Source organism: Malus domestica, chromosome 11 (genome assembly GCF_042453785.1).
Source record: "Malus domestica chromosome 11, GDT2T_hap1".
Taxonomy (NCBI): domain Eukaryota; kingdom Viridiplantae; phylum Streptophyta; class Magnoliopsida; order Rosales; family Rosaceae; genus Malus; species Malus domestica.
Genome location: NC_091671.1, coordinates 728,922 through 744,678, shown reverse-complemented (window position 1 = coordinate 744,678; position 15,757 = coordinate 728,922). Strand labels below are relative to the sequence as shown.

The following is a 15,757-nucleotide window of genomic DNA, read 5'->3' as shown; positions in this document are numbered from 1 at the left end:
GAAGACTTTGCACCGCTAGACCAATTTTCATTATGTTAGCCGCGTTGATACTGATTAGAAACACTACCAAATGAAAATAAAGGGTTTGACCTTGGTAGTCCAACCTACCAAGTCGTCTGATTTTTTAAACATTCATCCGTTTAATTTTTTGGTATCAAAGTTCTGCCGTTTATTTTTCGAACTACTCACGGATTAAAGAAAATTTGAAGAAACAAGAAAAAGAAAGGGGGAAAAGAGAATATAAAAATCAACAAAGAAAAGAAAGAGGAGATATCCAACATTTTGATTTGGATGTGAGAAAGATAAGATAAAATGTGTACTTGCTCTTTTGGCTCATATGCGCATGTCAAAAGAGATGAAGGCTTTGTTTATGTCTTGATATGTCAAAAGACTCAAAGGGAGTCGATACCTTTTATTTCCTACGTAATTAACCACTTGTTTCGAGTTGTTGATGGACACTCACCTCTCCTATGTCCCACACGCCAAAAATAAAAATCAAAGTCTATCTCTTTGGTGTTAGACTTCGACGATGCGACACTCTAAAGTTCTAAACGACTCTGATATACAAAGAGGGTTGAACTCGCAAAACGCAAGCAAGTTGCTATAGTCAACTGGCCTAACAAACATTTGCAAATTTTCAAATACATTATGTACCCATTTTTTATAATATTAGAAACGATATCGGCGAAGAGAGAAGTAGAACATGGGTCCTCAAGAGTATGATCCAAAGACGAATGTCGTTAACCAACTGAACTATCAATCCCTCACACACCATATATAGCTATTTTAAAATGTCTTTCAGTACCACATCAAAATTAAATCGATGTTAACTTAAGGTACAATATGAGGCTAAGCATCCAAAACAGAAGACCGATCTGAATTTTTTTTTTAATTTTTCTGAATTAACATAGCTTGCATAAAAATAACATACGTTTCACGTTCAACAATGACTGGCAACGAAGATTAAACCTGTCCTATTGGTACCGAAAGGTCCCATTCAAATCGGAGAAATCTGGTTTTCCAAGAGCTTTGTATTTATTTCAGTCAGTACCAAAACATTACAAAAGCCCTATAACTCCGCGTATTCAACTCCGTGAAAGGAGGAAAGAAATGGCAGGAACAGAAGAACCCTCTTAACACTATAAACCCGACAAACTGGGTTGAAACGAACATGCCTGTGAGATAAACAAAGACGCGGCCGAAAAGAAACCCTCTCCCCTCTCCCGCTACATATTCTACAACCCATCCAAACTCACGCGCCAGAGTATATAATAAGAGCCCAGATAAAACTAATATGACAGTAATCCCTACTCTGTTAGCACCTTTTAAATCGACACCTACTAACATTACACAAACTTTCTATTCCTGTGGCACCAATACCAAAGACAAGTCCCCCCTCCCTCAAACATTGATGAGCGTTTCCGACAGTATAAAACACTGGTTGTTTAGACCAAACGTTACAGAAACAAAAATATGATGACCTTATAAAGAAGTGTGCATCCATTACCTAAGACACTGTAACTGCTTTGAGGAGTTAGCGGTTAGTCCCACGCACTGGCCACCCCTGCACCATATCCTCCTCCACTGTACCCACCATAAGCACCCCCATATCCACCACTGCTACCTCCACCGCCTCCACTATAGTAATCATTGCCACCTCTGCTGAAAGAGGAATCCCTTCGGAAGTCACGGCCACCAAACCGGCCTCCCCCAGAACGACGGTTCCTCCCACCACCAAATGAAGCTCGAGCTGCGTACCGGGACAGCCAAGCAGGTACTTCTTGATTTGATTCTTGCATCAATTCTGACAAAGACCTAGCGAGCGACGAATTGTTCTCATTAAAGAAGGCAGTGGCCAAACCAGACTTCCCAGCTCGTCCAGTACGACCAATGCGGTGGACATAATCATCAATGTCATTTGGAAGATCAAAGTTCACAACATGCGCAACATGAGGGATATCAAGCCCACGTGCGGCCACATCAGTAGCCACCAAGATCGGAGTGTTGCCACTTTTAAATGACCTCAATGCTTGTTCCCTTTCCTGCACAAAAGTACAGATAAACAAATATATAAACAAAAGGTAGAATTTAAACATTAATCTTATAACAATGCACTACAACGTAACTACTATATGACCTCAAGCCCCTGGCATAACATCCAATCCTAAGTCTCAAATTGATTATATAAATTATTTAAGTTATCCTCTAAGCCGAAAATTTAAACAGTGTATATCCTAATAACAGCTTTTCCACACCACTTTATCACCCAATTCATATTCATATATCAACATATATAAGGAAGAATGCATCTCCAATCACTGCCCAGTGTGAACTTGACAACAAACCAACAAAAGTCCCAAACCCAAAACTCATGTGCTACAATGTGATGCGACATGGATCAATACCAAAATAAAAGGACCAATGCATGCTTATAAACACCAACAAGCCCATGTTCACTGGAAAAGATGATATTCAAACAAGGCATTTCACAGTCCTCTTGTTATGTACCTTGCCATTATTAGCTAACATGCTACTTCATGTTCACTGGAATCTCAATGTCCAGGAAGGAGAACCATAAACACAACATTCCCAAGCATGAACAATCTACTAACTCCAAAGATCTGAGTGAGAATGTCCATGTTTGTTCTACTATGACAAGATGCCGGGGTCTGATAACTTAAATATTATCCAACCAAATTAGTGAGGTGTGATATCACCAATTACAAAACCACACCAAGGTAACTCCCCTTAAAGTTAAATACATAACAGTATATCAAGACATGTACCCCGGGAATGATAGAAACCAGATAGCAAAAGCCACATACCTGCTGTGATCTGTCACCGTGAATAGTAGTTGCAGGAAAACCATTCATACACAGCCAATGTTCAAGAGAATCAGCTCCCTTCTTTGTCTCCACAAAAACTAATGTCAGAGCTTGCTGCAAAATCAAAAAAACAAGGTCAGCAAGGGGATGAAGAAGATCCAGGACCACACAAATTTGGATTTTCCAATTGGTAAAAGTTTTCACTTTAATAGCTAAAGTAGAGCTACATGACAACCCAACAAACATATCAAAGGCATATAAAAAGTTCAAAAGAAGTACCACCAGAATACCTTGCCCTGTGCACCATTGGCCCTCTGTGCATGAAGAAGGTCCATGAGGTGACTTCTTTTATCAGATTCATGAACAAATTCCACTCTTTGAACAATCAAATCAGTACTAGAACCCACCCTTCCAACTGCCAGAAAGATGTACTTTGCAAGAAAATCAGAGGCCAGTCTCTGCACGCAAAACAAAGTTACAAGTGAAACACAAAGTGTGATACTGTTTTAGTTCGCAAAATGTCTGCAAAAACCATGAAGAAAGTCTTGCATTTATAAACTTTTTCCCACAAAAAGAAAAATTACCTGTATTTCCTTCGGAAAAGTGGCACTGAATAGCATAGTCTGTCGCATACCTGGTGGAGGCATGTCCATTTGCTGCACAATTTTCCTTATTTGTGGTTCAAAACCCATATCCAGCATTCGATCAGCCTCATCAAGGGCTAAATATCTAATCATCTGCAACGAAACCCTAGCTCTCTCCAGCATATCCACCAGTCTTCCAGGAGTTGCCACAAGAATATCAACACCTCTTTCAAGCTCCCGTAGCTGTCCAAAAATACATGATCAAGATCTTCTATATATCTCAAAAATAACAATCCAGTTCAGTAAACAAGAAAATTAAGATGCAATAAGATCCAGTAAAACAGTCCCAGTCCAACTAAAAAACCATATCTACAAAGAAATTTCCCAAGCAGGCCTAAACAGTACTTTGCTTATTGAATTTAAATGCTTAGATAAACCCAATGCAACATAAAATACAATGAGCAAAGAACAATTGAGCTCGCTGTACAGTCCAAAATCCATAGTCTGTGAAGCTATAATATTTTTCATGCATGAATATAATCCCAGCTACAAAATGCAAAATAGAAACCTTCATAGTATGGCATATCAAAATTGAACTTCATGTGATTTCTTTCGGTTATCATTTAAACAAAAAAAAAAAGAGAAGGCGCAACCATAGTTTGTAAATAAAGTTGTAAGCAAATAAGACCATAAGTTCTAAACTGTAAAGTTCATAAGTTAGACAATATAAACACCATTCTCACATATATTAGCAACAAAAAGTCAACAATTACAGAACAGTACATGAGGGCAAAGCCAATTCAACGTGGGGCAAAAAACCAAGTCAACAGAATAAAATAAAAGGATGACAAACCTGCTGGTTAATTGGTGCTCCTCCATACGCAACAACCACCCTAACACCTGTTTGATATGAAAATTTTCGAGCTTCCTCATGAATCTGAAATACAAAGGGAAATTTTCAATCTTGATCATGTGTCCTGCAAGGACATGTACAAAAGTGAGAAAACAATTTTTTTATACATACTTGAATTGAAAGCTCCCTAGTAGGAGATAGAATGAGAGCAAGCGGATAGACTGTATGTGCACCACGGGGTGGTCTCTGTGCAGGTTGTCCCTTCATGATTCCACTGATGATTGGGAAACAGAAAGCAGCTGTCTTTCCAGAACCAGTTTGGGCACATGCCATCAAGTCTCGGCCTGCAAGGGAGATAGGAATGGCATGACGCTGCACAGGTGTGGGTTTCACATATTTGCACCTCTGAATATTTTTATTAAGTGCGTCACCCAAGTCAATATCTGCAAAGGTAATCACGGGAGGGGGAACATTGTCTCCACTTGTCTCAACCGGTATATCTTCATACGCATCAAAGTTAATACCACCGTTCTCTTGCTCACTAAACGGCTGCACTGTTTCGTCATCATCTCCAAAGGGGTTCACTTCTCGTGCCCTCCCATCCCAACCACCACTTCTGCTTCCCCAACCACCACCGCGACCAGCATTACCACCATATCCAGTTCGAGTGTTGTCATTTCTGGGACCACCCCAACGAGGTGCACTGAACGCACCTGGGCCACCTCGATCATTGGCAGGCCCAGTGTAGCTTGGAGCAGGTGGGTCCGAGGAAGGTGGACGGTTACGGAGATGTGGGGGGACGTAGGTGGATCGATTAGGAGCAGAAGCAGCAGAGTTTCCTGAACCAGCATTGCCAGACGAGCCAGAACCTACATTCTCAGCTGCAGAATTTGCAGCCAAATCTGCCCATGAAGTGCGCATAGTTGATACAACTAGGACAAAATTATCACTCCAAAATAGCCTTAAAAAATATATAATCTTTGAACCCACTTCAAAATTCTCCACCAATTGAATCACTAATTCAATTACAGTTCCAACAAAGTCCAATCAACGCAGACGATAAAACCCTGAACAAGTAAACAAGTAAGAAAAAATTAACAAGCAAAAAACTTTACAGAATTATCAATTCAAATATGCAAAAGGAATAATCACCAAACACAAAACCAACAACTCAACAAGAATGCACCCAAAATCACCAAAAAAGAAAACCCATTTCACCACTCAACCTAATTAATAAAATTTTCCCTCACTTTCTCTTCCCCTTTGATAAAATTTTCCCGGCAACCAAACAGAACCGAATCAAAAGCAATTGGAGACGAACAATCCCCGATCTATAATGCAATGAAAACAGCAGAGCCGCAGAATCGATGCTAATGCAAGGCAAGAGATTGACATGCACAGTAGAGAGAGAAATATATATATATGTAGAGAGAGATAGGTAGAGAGAGAGAGAGAGAGACCTGTACGATGCAAAACCCTGAAGCAGTAGCGCGGACGTGAAGACGACGGGAGGTTGGAAGAAGGAGAGAATAAGGAAAAAGAACTGAGAGAGAAGAAAACCCTAATGTTTTGTTGGTGCAGCACGCAGACAAAAATATCTTAACCCAAAAGCCGTTCCCTTTCTCTCTCTCTTAAAAAATAAAATTATTTATTTTAGTTTTTTTTTTTTTTTTGAGAAGTGACTTTACATCGACAGTCTACTTTTTCAAATGCAAGAAAGACTCACAAAGTTATTTCAACCATTATCATTGTGTGATTCATAAGGGTCAAGTTTGACAAAAAAAAAGGGGCCAATAATCAAACTTAGGACGTGCCGTGTGAAATACAGCTTTGAAATTCGTCCATAACCATTAAGTCACCTCATGGTGAATCAAACTTAAGGTGTGCCGTGTGAAATACGGGTTTGAAATTCATCCACAACCATTAAGCTACCTCATGGTGATTTTTTTCTTTTAAGTACATCAATGTTTTTACACTAAAGGAAGGGGAATTTGGTTAAACCACACAATGAGCAACCTAATTTGGTATCGAATTGGACATCTATGAGATTCGAACCTAAGATCTCTCATTTCCAAGTAAAGAATACTAACAGATAGTAGTACTGAGTGACATCAATGACGGTTTTTAATTATTATTTCCTATTTTATTGCTTTTTTAAAAGGAGGAGGAGTCTTTTTTTTTTTAATTATTGTTGAAACTAGGAGGAAAATAAAAGGGAAAAATGGGAGAAGAGAAGGAGAAGCCGAATATCCAACAAGTATTGCGGCTGGCGTGTTAGTGGTGAATTGGAATGAGAGGTCTTAATATCTTCACCATCTATCCTAATTCCTAATATCTATCAATTCAATCCTATTTTCCTTCACCTCACCTCACAACTTATCCCTTATTTATGGTCTTTTTTTGCGCGAATCTTCGTAATTACATGCGTATTGGAAATTACATATGGGCCTTTTGTCATTTCATCAAAGTGTGCCCAACGGATACGCAACCAAAGTCTTGTTTGTGGGGTTAGTAACCATCAAGAGTGTATTGTAAGAGCAAGTCCACTGGAGGACTTTTTGCCCAGCACCCAGCCGAAAAAATAGGCCAGGACCCAGTGAATTTGTTCCAGCCGACCCAATTGACTGGCACCCAGCCCATGCCAGTCCACAGGCCGGCCTAAAATCGACAGATCTTGGGACCGGCCTATCTGATGCCATGGTGACGCCAGCATGGCGTCCGAAGGAAGTTTGAATTGGAGGTCGTCTCCCGTCGACCTCGTGAACGCCACCAGTCGCTTCGTCTTCATGTACTCTATTCACAGCAGCGAGTCCGTGTTGAGCTCTGCGATCGCACGATCGTGAACGCCACCGGCCACTTCGTCGTCATGTCTTCAGAAACCCGACGGCCATGAACACCTTGTTGAGGTGGTCCAGGTTGAGCTCCGCGATCGTGCGGTGAAGGTTGAAGCCCTGGGTGTCGAGGTCTTGGTCGGAGGTCGTGCGATCGTGCGGTGAAGGTTGAAGCCCTGGGTGTCGAGGTCGTGCGATCGTGCAGTGAAGGTTGAAGCCCTGGGTACCGACATGGTGAGGGAAAGCCCACCCGTGAAACTTGCATGATCGACCCCCCCCCCCCCCCCCCCGCGCACGAAAAATCCCCCTTTTTTCTATCCAGTCCAAGTCTGTTCCTTTTTTCTATCCAGGGATCGACCCCTGCCCAGCTTTATAATAATTATTTTATAATAAAAAATAATAATATTTTAATAAAATTGACTAGGCTATTTTTTGTTAGGGGTGGAGATGCATTAGTCTATTACTGTTCATTGAAGTCTATTACTGTTCACTGGAGTGGATAAATGGGCTGGGTGCTGGCACAAAGTCCTTAGGGGTGGACTTGCTCTAAGGAAAGGGAACTTCAAAATTCAACTTAAGCCAAAACTAATACAATTGATCCGGCATCTGGATGCATACAATTCGAACCCCGCCCCGGTGCATAGGAGCTCGTGACTTGGCTGCCTAACATCGATAATCTGACTAACATAGATGTCGTAAATTTGAGTTTGGTGTTTGAAATTGAACCTATAAGAGCTCGTTTTAAATTGCTTTTAAAGTGACTAAAAATACTCTCAAAGAAAACATTTGCTTACATTTTTACTAAATATTGGTTTCGAAAATAGTTTCACTAAAAGTGTTTTCAACAATTTTCAAAGTAATTTCAAATGAACTCTAAATTTAGCTCTCTTTCACAAATTTAGACCGAAGATTTGTAGCCTGAATTTGACTTTTGGGGTGGCGAATCATACCTATAACCTGATGCGTAGGACTTGGAGACATGGCACCTACAACGCTGGGATCAACGTGTGTCATGAGAGCTCAATTCTCACCCTAGATTGGACTTGGTGATCTAATGCTGGCAAACGACCTCATAGACGTGCACCCATACGTAACCAACGAGCAAAACGGAGCCCCAACGCCTACGACTAGACGTAAGAAATTGATGCTCGAGACTGAACTCGAAGACCCAACGCAACAACCATCCATGATTTAATATTATCTAACACTTCAAATTTCTAATACAAATATCACAATAGCTATTACCTTAATGCATGAAACCGAACTCAAAGTCATTTGTCAAGATTCTTAAATAGCAATGTGGATTAGTTGTCAAGTGTAAAGTCTTCAACTAAAAAAGAATAGGTCATTTTGCATCATGATACGTCCCTAAATCTAGATTGTATTGTTAGTATTTCTCATATTGGAAATGTGTTTTGGTAATATAAATGAAATTGTTTTTGAATATGAGAAATACTAACAATACAATATATTAGATTTAGGGACGTATGATGATGTAAAACATTGTTTGAGAATAAGCTCCACCGACCTAAGAGTTGTTGGCTTAGCAATCAGGTCTTTGGTTTTTGCTCTCAAATTGTCTGGGGTTTGACTCTCTTCCACAGTACCCACTTAGCAAATGCTAGACCTTCTCGCTCCCCAAATATTGTGGGTCAGGCAGAGGACGTAGAAGTTAGAAGTTAAACCCTTCATATTAATATAATCCTTTTGATAATTATGCTCATAAGACTAAAATTATCCGTTGCTCAATTCCAGCTCATGATGGTACGCAAGTTCAGGTTAGAGTTGGGATCTCATGTTCATGGTTCGAAAGGCAGAGAGCCATACAGACATGAAAGCTGTTTTGGCCCCCGACCTCCAAATCTCCTTTGGAGTATGTATCATGTATAAAACTTGTACAATTATTGTGTCATAAAACTTCCAACAGGATCCTCTTCGGATCTTTTTTTATGAGGATTATGAAGATTTGTAAATCGTGTCTGTTCATCGTATATAGTGTGGTTAGTTTTTGTCATGTACTGTTTGTATTTAATTTTAAATAAAAATATTTTAAATAGTTTTTTACGACATGATGTACAATAAACGGATATGATTCACGGATTCCCATAATCCTCACAAAAAAGATCCTTCCAGGATCCGGATTCATAAAACTTTAAGCTATGGGGACTCTAAAATATGAAAGACTAGACTAGATTCGTCGTTGCTTTAAGGGTTAGGGTTAAGCTATTGAATTTTAGAAAAACTAATGAAAATGACTTGAAAACTTTGAGTTTTAACCATAAGAACAAAATAAAATGTAAAATGAATAGTACTAGGATTGACTTTTTACTGTAAAAATATGATTTTTCGTTAAAATAAACAGTACCGGGAGCTTTTCGTTAAAGTCCTCTTGAATTTTACGTAAAGGTTTTAAGTTTTGAGTCTTAAATCTGGCTTCCCTAATCCATGTCACGAGTCTCAAGCTTAATTTTGAGCTCAAGTCAAATATATCAGCTCAACATCTCGAGCCACGACGATTAGGTTTTTAAGTTTGGCTTCCTTAGTTTCTTTAGGGAGATAAAATTTACAAAGTATGTGCAGATAAATCCTAGATGCATCTCAAACCTTTTTTTTTCTTATTAGATGGAATAAATTAAATCAAATACAAAGATCAACCCGTAAGCAACGAAGGAGCCCCTTTCACGAGAAAAGTTTCAATATATCAAGCTCTATTCTCGACATTCTAAAAAATCTCTCTTCCTCCATCTAGCTATACTTCCGTCCTATATCATGCTTAAAGCATATATAACCAATTGATGAGCTACTTCATTACAATTTATAGGACTGAAACAAAACAAAATGCATGAAAATTGAAAATGAAAAATTGAGTCGCTAAACGCTCAATGTCATCAGTAATGACAAAGGTCAATGACAACTAAAACCATAACATTTTTTCTCGATCGATCATTAATTCCTCAACACATTATTCATAATATGTTAACCATAATAATTTTATATTAAACTCGTCATCTATGTCAATAAAATTGCTTACATACCAACAAATTTGGATGAGTGTTAAGAGTCGCACTCTCCTCCTGATATGTTAGAAAACATCTGGAGCCATCGGCGATCCATTATTTACATCCACAATCTCAAATAACGACACAAATACCTTTGTCTCTCACGCGCTCTTAAAACCAAGTGTTACGACCGCCCAATCAAAAACCTCCCACTCCCGGTGCAAAAGCCATGCACGGGTCCAATCATCCCACGCGCGTACCACTCCACACTCCCCATTTTATCGTTTTAAACTCCCGAGACCCCAAAAAAATAAAACAAAACAAAAGAAAAAAGAAAAATTCAAAAGAACTAAAAAGCCTCTGATTTCTCCACCACCGCCCTCTCTCTCTCTCTCTCTCTCTCTGAGTGGCTCGAAGAAAACGAAGAAGAAGAAGAGGAGGAGAAATCTAGGGTTTCCTGCAGATCTAGGGTTTGGGTTTCGGAGGGGCATCTTGATCTGCCAAACACGGTGCGTTTTGGGGGAAGAGGAAGAGGATGGATTCGGTCCCTTCGAACTCCCATGGGAATCTGGATGAGCAGATTGCTCAACTCATGCAGTGCAAGCCCTTGTCCGAGCAAGAGGTAACCAAGCCTCTAACTTTTTAATTTTATCTATTTTAATTTTAATTTTAATTTTAAATTTAGTCCATTTCTTTTTCTTTCCTTTTTTTTTTAATTTAATTTTTGTTTGAATGAGTTTTGGGGAAGATTTTGTGTTGAATTTTGGGAAATGAGACGGATCGGGTTCTGAAATGTTATGGCTTGAGTGGGGCAGATCGAGAAATGTGGTGCATTTCCTTGTTTGTAACTGTGTGCGTGATCTGTAAATTGAATTTTGCTGAATTAGGGTTCGTATGGGGCCGATCCAAGGCTGTGATTTCTTATAGTTTGGGGATCCATTGATTAATGTTTTGATTTCACTTGTGTGGGTTTTCGATCTTTTATTGGATTTACCACTGGGTTAAAAATTCTAAGGAAATGCATGAACTTGGTGGTTATAATGATTTGTTCTGCTGTTAGGATTGGGTATTGGCAATGTGGTCAGATCCTATTTTCTGTGACACTGCGGGTTTCCGCCTTTGGGATTTGTGAACAGAAAAAACGAATTTTGGGTGTCTGACCAAGGCCATAAAACTGAATCTTTCAACAGATTTATAGACCTTTGCGGAGTTATAATAAACAGAGACTTCGTGGAGCGCAGTATTTGAGTCTGGTTTTGGCTAAATGTGCACATTGTAATACATTGTTAAGGAGATACCTTGAATTCTCCCTTATTTGGACAGTACTGAAATCAGTAATGTTAAACCTCCTTAGTTTATGTTCCATTGTTGGAGGAAACTCTATACAACTTTTGATTTGCCGAATAATCTGCCTGCTGCGTATATGCTTTATAGTGCATGTAAGCATATCAATATTTCTTGGGGATGGATGAAGGGTTGTGTGGGTATGTTAGGCTGATAGCGTACTTTATAAGATTGTTAGCTTCGAAGCTGAGTTGCTATGGTGCTTCTTGGATTTCAGAACGTTGGCTATGTTCTATGGTACACCAGCCTATACAATATTATACGTAATAAGACCAAAATATTTGCTTTTTGAAAGCGCTAATGAGCTGTTATTGAAAGTGCAAGCATGTTCAATTTAATGTTTGTTAAAGGACCTTTGTATATTATGGTTTATTTGGAGTTTCTTTTTCATTCAATGATGTCAATAATTTTCATCTTAATTTGTTGTTTAATATAGGTAAGGGTGCTCTGCGAGAAGGCCAAGGAAATATTAATGGAAGAAAGCAATGTCCAGGTGGGCCATTTTAGTTGCAAGTTTCTGTTTCATGTCTTTCTTTGTACTGTTTCATACAGGTTTTGGACCTATAATGATTTGGGCATGTCATGAGGTAAATGAATAACCATTTTGGGTTTTATGTGTTGCAGCCTGTAAAAAGCCCTGTAACTATCTGTGGTGATATTCATGGACAATTCCATGATCTGGCGGAGCTTTTCCGCATTGGAGGAAAGGTATTGTTCTGATTTGGGCTATTTAATTTATCGTATGTGTTCTTTAATTGGTTGCTACTTATTGGTGATGTTTTCTCTTTCTTAATTTGTAGTTTTCTGGTTGGTTCTGTTGGATGTTTCACTTTCCAAAAATAACATTAATTTCCTGTTGCAATTGTTTTTTGCAGTGCCCAGATACAAACTATTTGTTTATGGGAGATTATGTGGACCGTGGCTATTATTCAGTTGAAACAGTAACTGTAAGTATTGAGTATTTTTTTTTCTACTTCTTATCTTTCAATTAGTTAAACTATAATTTTAGGGTTCTCCTCTGGCACTAAGATAAAAGGTATTTTGGAAACTCTGGGCAATGATTTGGTTTGATTAGTTAGGGTTGTGATCAATACAATTAAATTTTCAATTCCTAATGTAAGACCTTAAAGTTTTACTTTTGAGAGTTGGATACATGTTGAACATGAGCCATAATGAAATAGTTTGGTCGGGATATGATAGAGCTTGCAAGCTTCCAAGGTTGTATATCAACCCTATTGTCAGCCAGTTTTGGTATGCGTTGCAACTTTATTAGGTCAGGTTGGGTAGTAAAATACTCAGAAACCTGATTTGTCTCAACCTCTGAGACCCCTTGATTTTTTTGCTAGCGGGGGAGACTGAAAAAAGGGTAGTACACATAAAGATAATGAGATTGGGTATAAGCTATATTGCACTTTACTACTTAATGTTCTTATGATGGGAATTTTGGGGGAAAAAAGTGGATGCTTCATCTTCCCTTTTGGCACTCTTGATGTATATCATTATGATACTAACTTCTTTATCATTTTTATTCAGCTCCTTGTGGCCTTGAAGGTGCGTTATCATCAGCGTATTACTATCCTAAGAGGAAACCATGAAAGCCGTCAGGTATTTTTAACTTCTGGTCTCTCTCTCCCTCTGTCCTCTCTCCCTTGATGCAGTAGCTTCTACTAGCATGGCCAATTAGTATTGGAGAGCCTTGTAGATGCTCCTGCATCACTCCCCCTCCCTACGTTAGTTATTGCATTATTGTTCATATCAGTTTGGTACTAATTGCATGTGTGGTATTTGATTGTGGCTTTATTTTACTCCTATGCAGATTACTCAAGTTTATGGTTTTTATGATGAGTGCCTACGGAAGTGAGTTTCTTAACATCATTTCTTTTGTGGGTCAATTTTTATACAACTAAGATTTATGTGTGGCTTGTGACTTCTGGAAGAACTCCATTTTACATTTGCCTTTGTTCAGGCCTAAAAAATATATACATGTAAAGGTGTTCTTTATGTTTAGTTTTCCTTAGAAAATTTTCAGTATATAGAAGTCAGTGTGCATCAATTGAAGAAAAACTTTAATTGCACCTGTGGACGTTGCCTTTTAAGTTTGATGGATGTTGTATGAGTGGCCGATGAGCTATTGTGCATATATTTGTACACTCATGAATGTAGGTATGCATATTCATGAACACATGTATATAGTATATTTGCAGCTGCAATTGCTATTCTACAACATAATCTGCACATATCATATTCACATACTTCTTTTACTGCTTAAAAGAGTATAATATGAATCAGGAACTAAAGATGATCACAATAGTGTGAATCAAATCCTTGGGGTGCACCACCAAATCAATATTATTTCAGAAGTGTATTACCTTAAAGAATTCAACTTACTGTTGCTCTTGATTATTTGCTTATGCCTTTGCATTGACTGGTGATCAGTCACCTAGTTTTTGTCTTCCTGCTTCACGCTTCTCATTCCCTGATTTATCGTCTTGGTCAAGCTTGTAAAGTGACCCGTTCTTTTTCTCTTTGCAGGTATGGTAATGCCAATGTTTGGAAGATCTTTACAGATTTATTTGACTATTTCCCGCTCACAGCATTGGTTAGTATAGTTATATGTGACATAATTATGATGCTTAAATGGTCTTTGTAGATAGTGAGCCAGTGCCTGCACTTTGTTTAAGTTAGCCGTCTGCATGACCATGAACATTCTTTTTATTGTTTCTATTGAAAATAAGCACCCTCAAAATTTCTGGGTGCAACCTTCTAGTGCATTGCAACCAGTTAATTGCATGAGAACCTGCAGTTCCTTTTCTAAATGCCTTCGTCAATCATGTTGCGCTGCAACTTGACTGTAAACTGCTATTACTTGTACCACCACGTGACGCATTGATCTACTCTGCATCTTTTGTTATATATATCGTTTTTAGTCTTAGGTGTGGGTGAATAATTCTGTTTCCAAGTATTGACATATATTCTTTTATTTGTTTGAAGGTTGAATCTGAAATATTCTGCTTGCATGGAGGGCTGTCTCCATCCATTGAAACCCTCGATAACATACGTAATTTTGACCGTGTACAAGAGGTTCCTCATGAGGGTCCCATGTGTGATCTTTTATGGTCTGACCCTGATGATCGCTGTGGTTGGGGTATCTCTCCGAGGGGTGCTGGATATACGTTTGGCCAGGTACTTTACCTATCTTTTCATTTCACTTTTTGTTGTGGTTGATAGTTTGAATCAGTTGGCCAGTCTTCTAGATTCCTGACTGTGTAGGCTGATTTGCTTCCTTTTTGTTGTTTTTAACAGGACATATCTGAGCAGTTTAATCATACAAATAACTTAAAGTTGATTGCTAGAGCACATCAGCTGGTCATGGAAGGATACAACTGGGGTCATGTGAGTATTTATCCTCATTCTTTGGCTGTGTTTATTTTGCAAATGAAAGTTGTGTAATTAATTTGTTTACCTTTGGGCAGGAACAAAAAGTGGTCACTATATTTAGTGCACCCAATTATTGTTATCGCTGTGGAAATATGGCATCCATCTTGGAAGTCGATGACTGCAAAGGTCACACATTCATTCAGGTTGGTCACTACTTTCTCTCCAAACCCCCCTTCCTCTTCCTCAACTCTCTCTGCTATCGCAAACACACGCTGGCCAAATAGTACAAGTGATATGTTATGGTTCAGTGAATGGTTATTCATATGGGTTCATGCGATCTATTAAGTTGCATGCCTGCACAAATTGCATGGGAAATGTTTGAAACTTTGTTATCTTGTATTTCAGTTTGAGCCAGCTCCGAGGAGGGGAGAACCAGATGTGACCCGAAGAACACCTGATTACTTCCTATAATGAAACTGACGAATCAGTTGCTGAAGTACCTGCTGCTGCTGCTGCCTGCAAGGTCTCCGTATCGAGGGCTCTTCTTTAAATTTAAGATTATGAATTACACAACAGTGGTGGTGGTCGGTTTGGGAAAAAAAATCATGTAGGATTGGCAGGTGAGGCTTCCTTGGATGGCGCACGAGTCTCTGTGAAAGGAAGCCGCGGAAGTGGCGACGCTGTTGCAGCATATGTACCATTTCCAGCAAACAATGTGGCATCTTCTGTTTTGATTTTTCAATCTTTTTTTTTATTTTTAATTTAACTTTTCTGTAGAAGGATGGTATTTTTGGGGGTTTGGTGATTTGTAGAGGGATGATCAGCTCGCTTCCTACGATGGGTGCTTTTTTAATTTTTAATTTTTTATAAGTTTTCCCCTTAATTAATGAATTCTCAATGTTCCAATAGGTTTATTTTAAATTTTGTTTTTGTCATAGTCCAA

At 38.8% G+C, this 15,757-nt stretch overlaps 2 protein-coding genes across 2 annotated transcripts; one reads left to right on the top strand and one right to left on the bottom strand.

Annotated features, from left to right (window-relative positions):
• Nucleotides 1-872: 872 nt before the first annotated feature.
• LOC103447008 (DEAD-box ATP-dependent RNA helicase 37-like) lies at nt 873-5,882 on the bottom strand. Its single transcript, XM_070807927.1, has 7 exons — nt 5,723-5,882; nt 4,434-5,329; nt 4,263-4,346; nt 3,410-3,652; nt 3,116-3,283; nt 2,826-2,939; nt 873-2,042 (listed from the first exon to the last, which is right to left on the bottom strand). Exons 2-7 carry the CDS (start codon nt 5,181-5,183, stop codon nt 1,542-1,544), a joined length of 1,860 nt encoding a protein of 619 aa, XP_070664028.1. The 5' UTR covers nt 5,184-5,329; nt 5,723-5,882; the 3' UTR covers nt 873-1,541.
• Nucleotides 5,883-10,321: 4,439 nt separating this feature from the next.
• LOC103447007 (serine/threonine-protein phosphatase PP2A catalytic subunit) lies at nt 10,322-15,757 on the top strand. Its single transcript, XM_008386180.4, has 11 exons — nt 10,322-10,714; nt 11,873-11,929; nt 12,061-12,144; nt 12,312-12,383; nt 12,970-13,041; nt 13,253-13,293; nt 13,969-14,035; nt 14,428-14,619; nt 14,740-14,829; nt 14,910-15,017; nt 15,220-15,757. Exons 1-11 carry the CDS (start codon nt 10,628-10,630, stop codon nt 15,283-15,285), a joined length of 936 nt encoding a protein of 311 aa, XP_008384402.1. The 5' UTR covers nt 10,322-10,627; the 3' UTR covers nt 15,286-15,757.

Coding starts and splice junctions, on each gene's coding strand:
- LOC103447007 (XM_008386180.4), top strand. CDS start 10,628: ATGGATTCGGTCCCTTCGAACTCCCATGGGAATCTGGATGAGCAGATT. Junction 14,036..14,427: donor ATTTCCCGCTCACAGCATTG/GTTAGTATAGTT, acceptor ATTTGTTTGAAG/GTTGAATCTGAAATATTCTG. Junction 14,620..14,739: donor CTGGATATACGTTTGGCCAG/GTACTTTACCTA, acceptor TGTTTTTAACAG/GACATATCTGAGCAGTTTAA.
- LOC103447008 (XM_070807927.1), bottom strand. CDS start 5,183: ATGCGCACTTCATGGGCAGATTTGGCTGCAAATTCTGCAGCTGAGAAT. Junction 3,284..3,409: donor CTTTTCCGAAGGAAATACAG/GTAATTTTTCTT, acceptor TTTTGCGTGCAG/AGACTGGCCTCTGATTTTCT. Junction 2,940..3,115: donor CCAATGGTGCACAGGGCAAG/GTATTCTGGTGG, acceptor TTGATTTTGCAG/CAAGCTCTGACATTAGTTTT.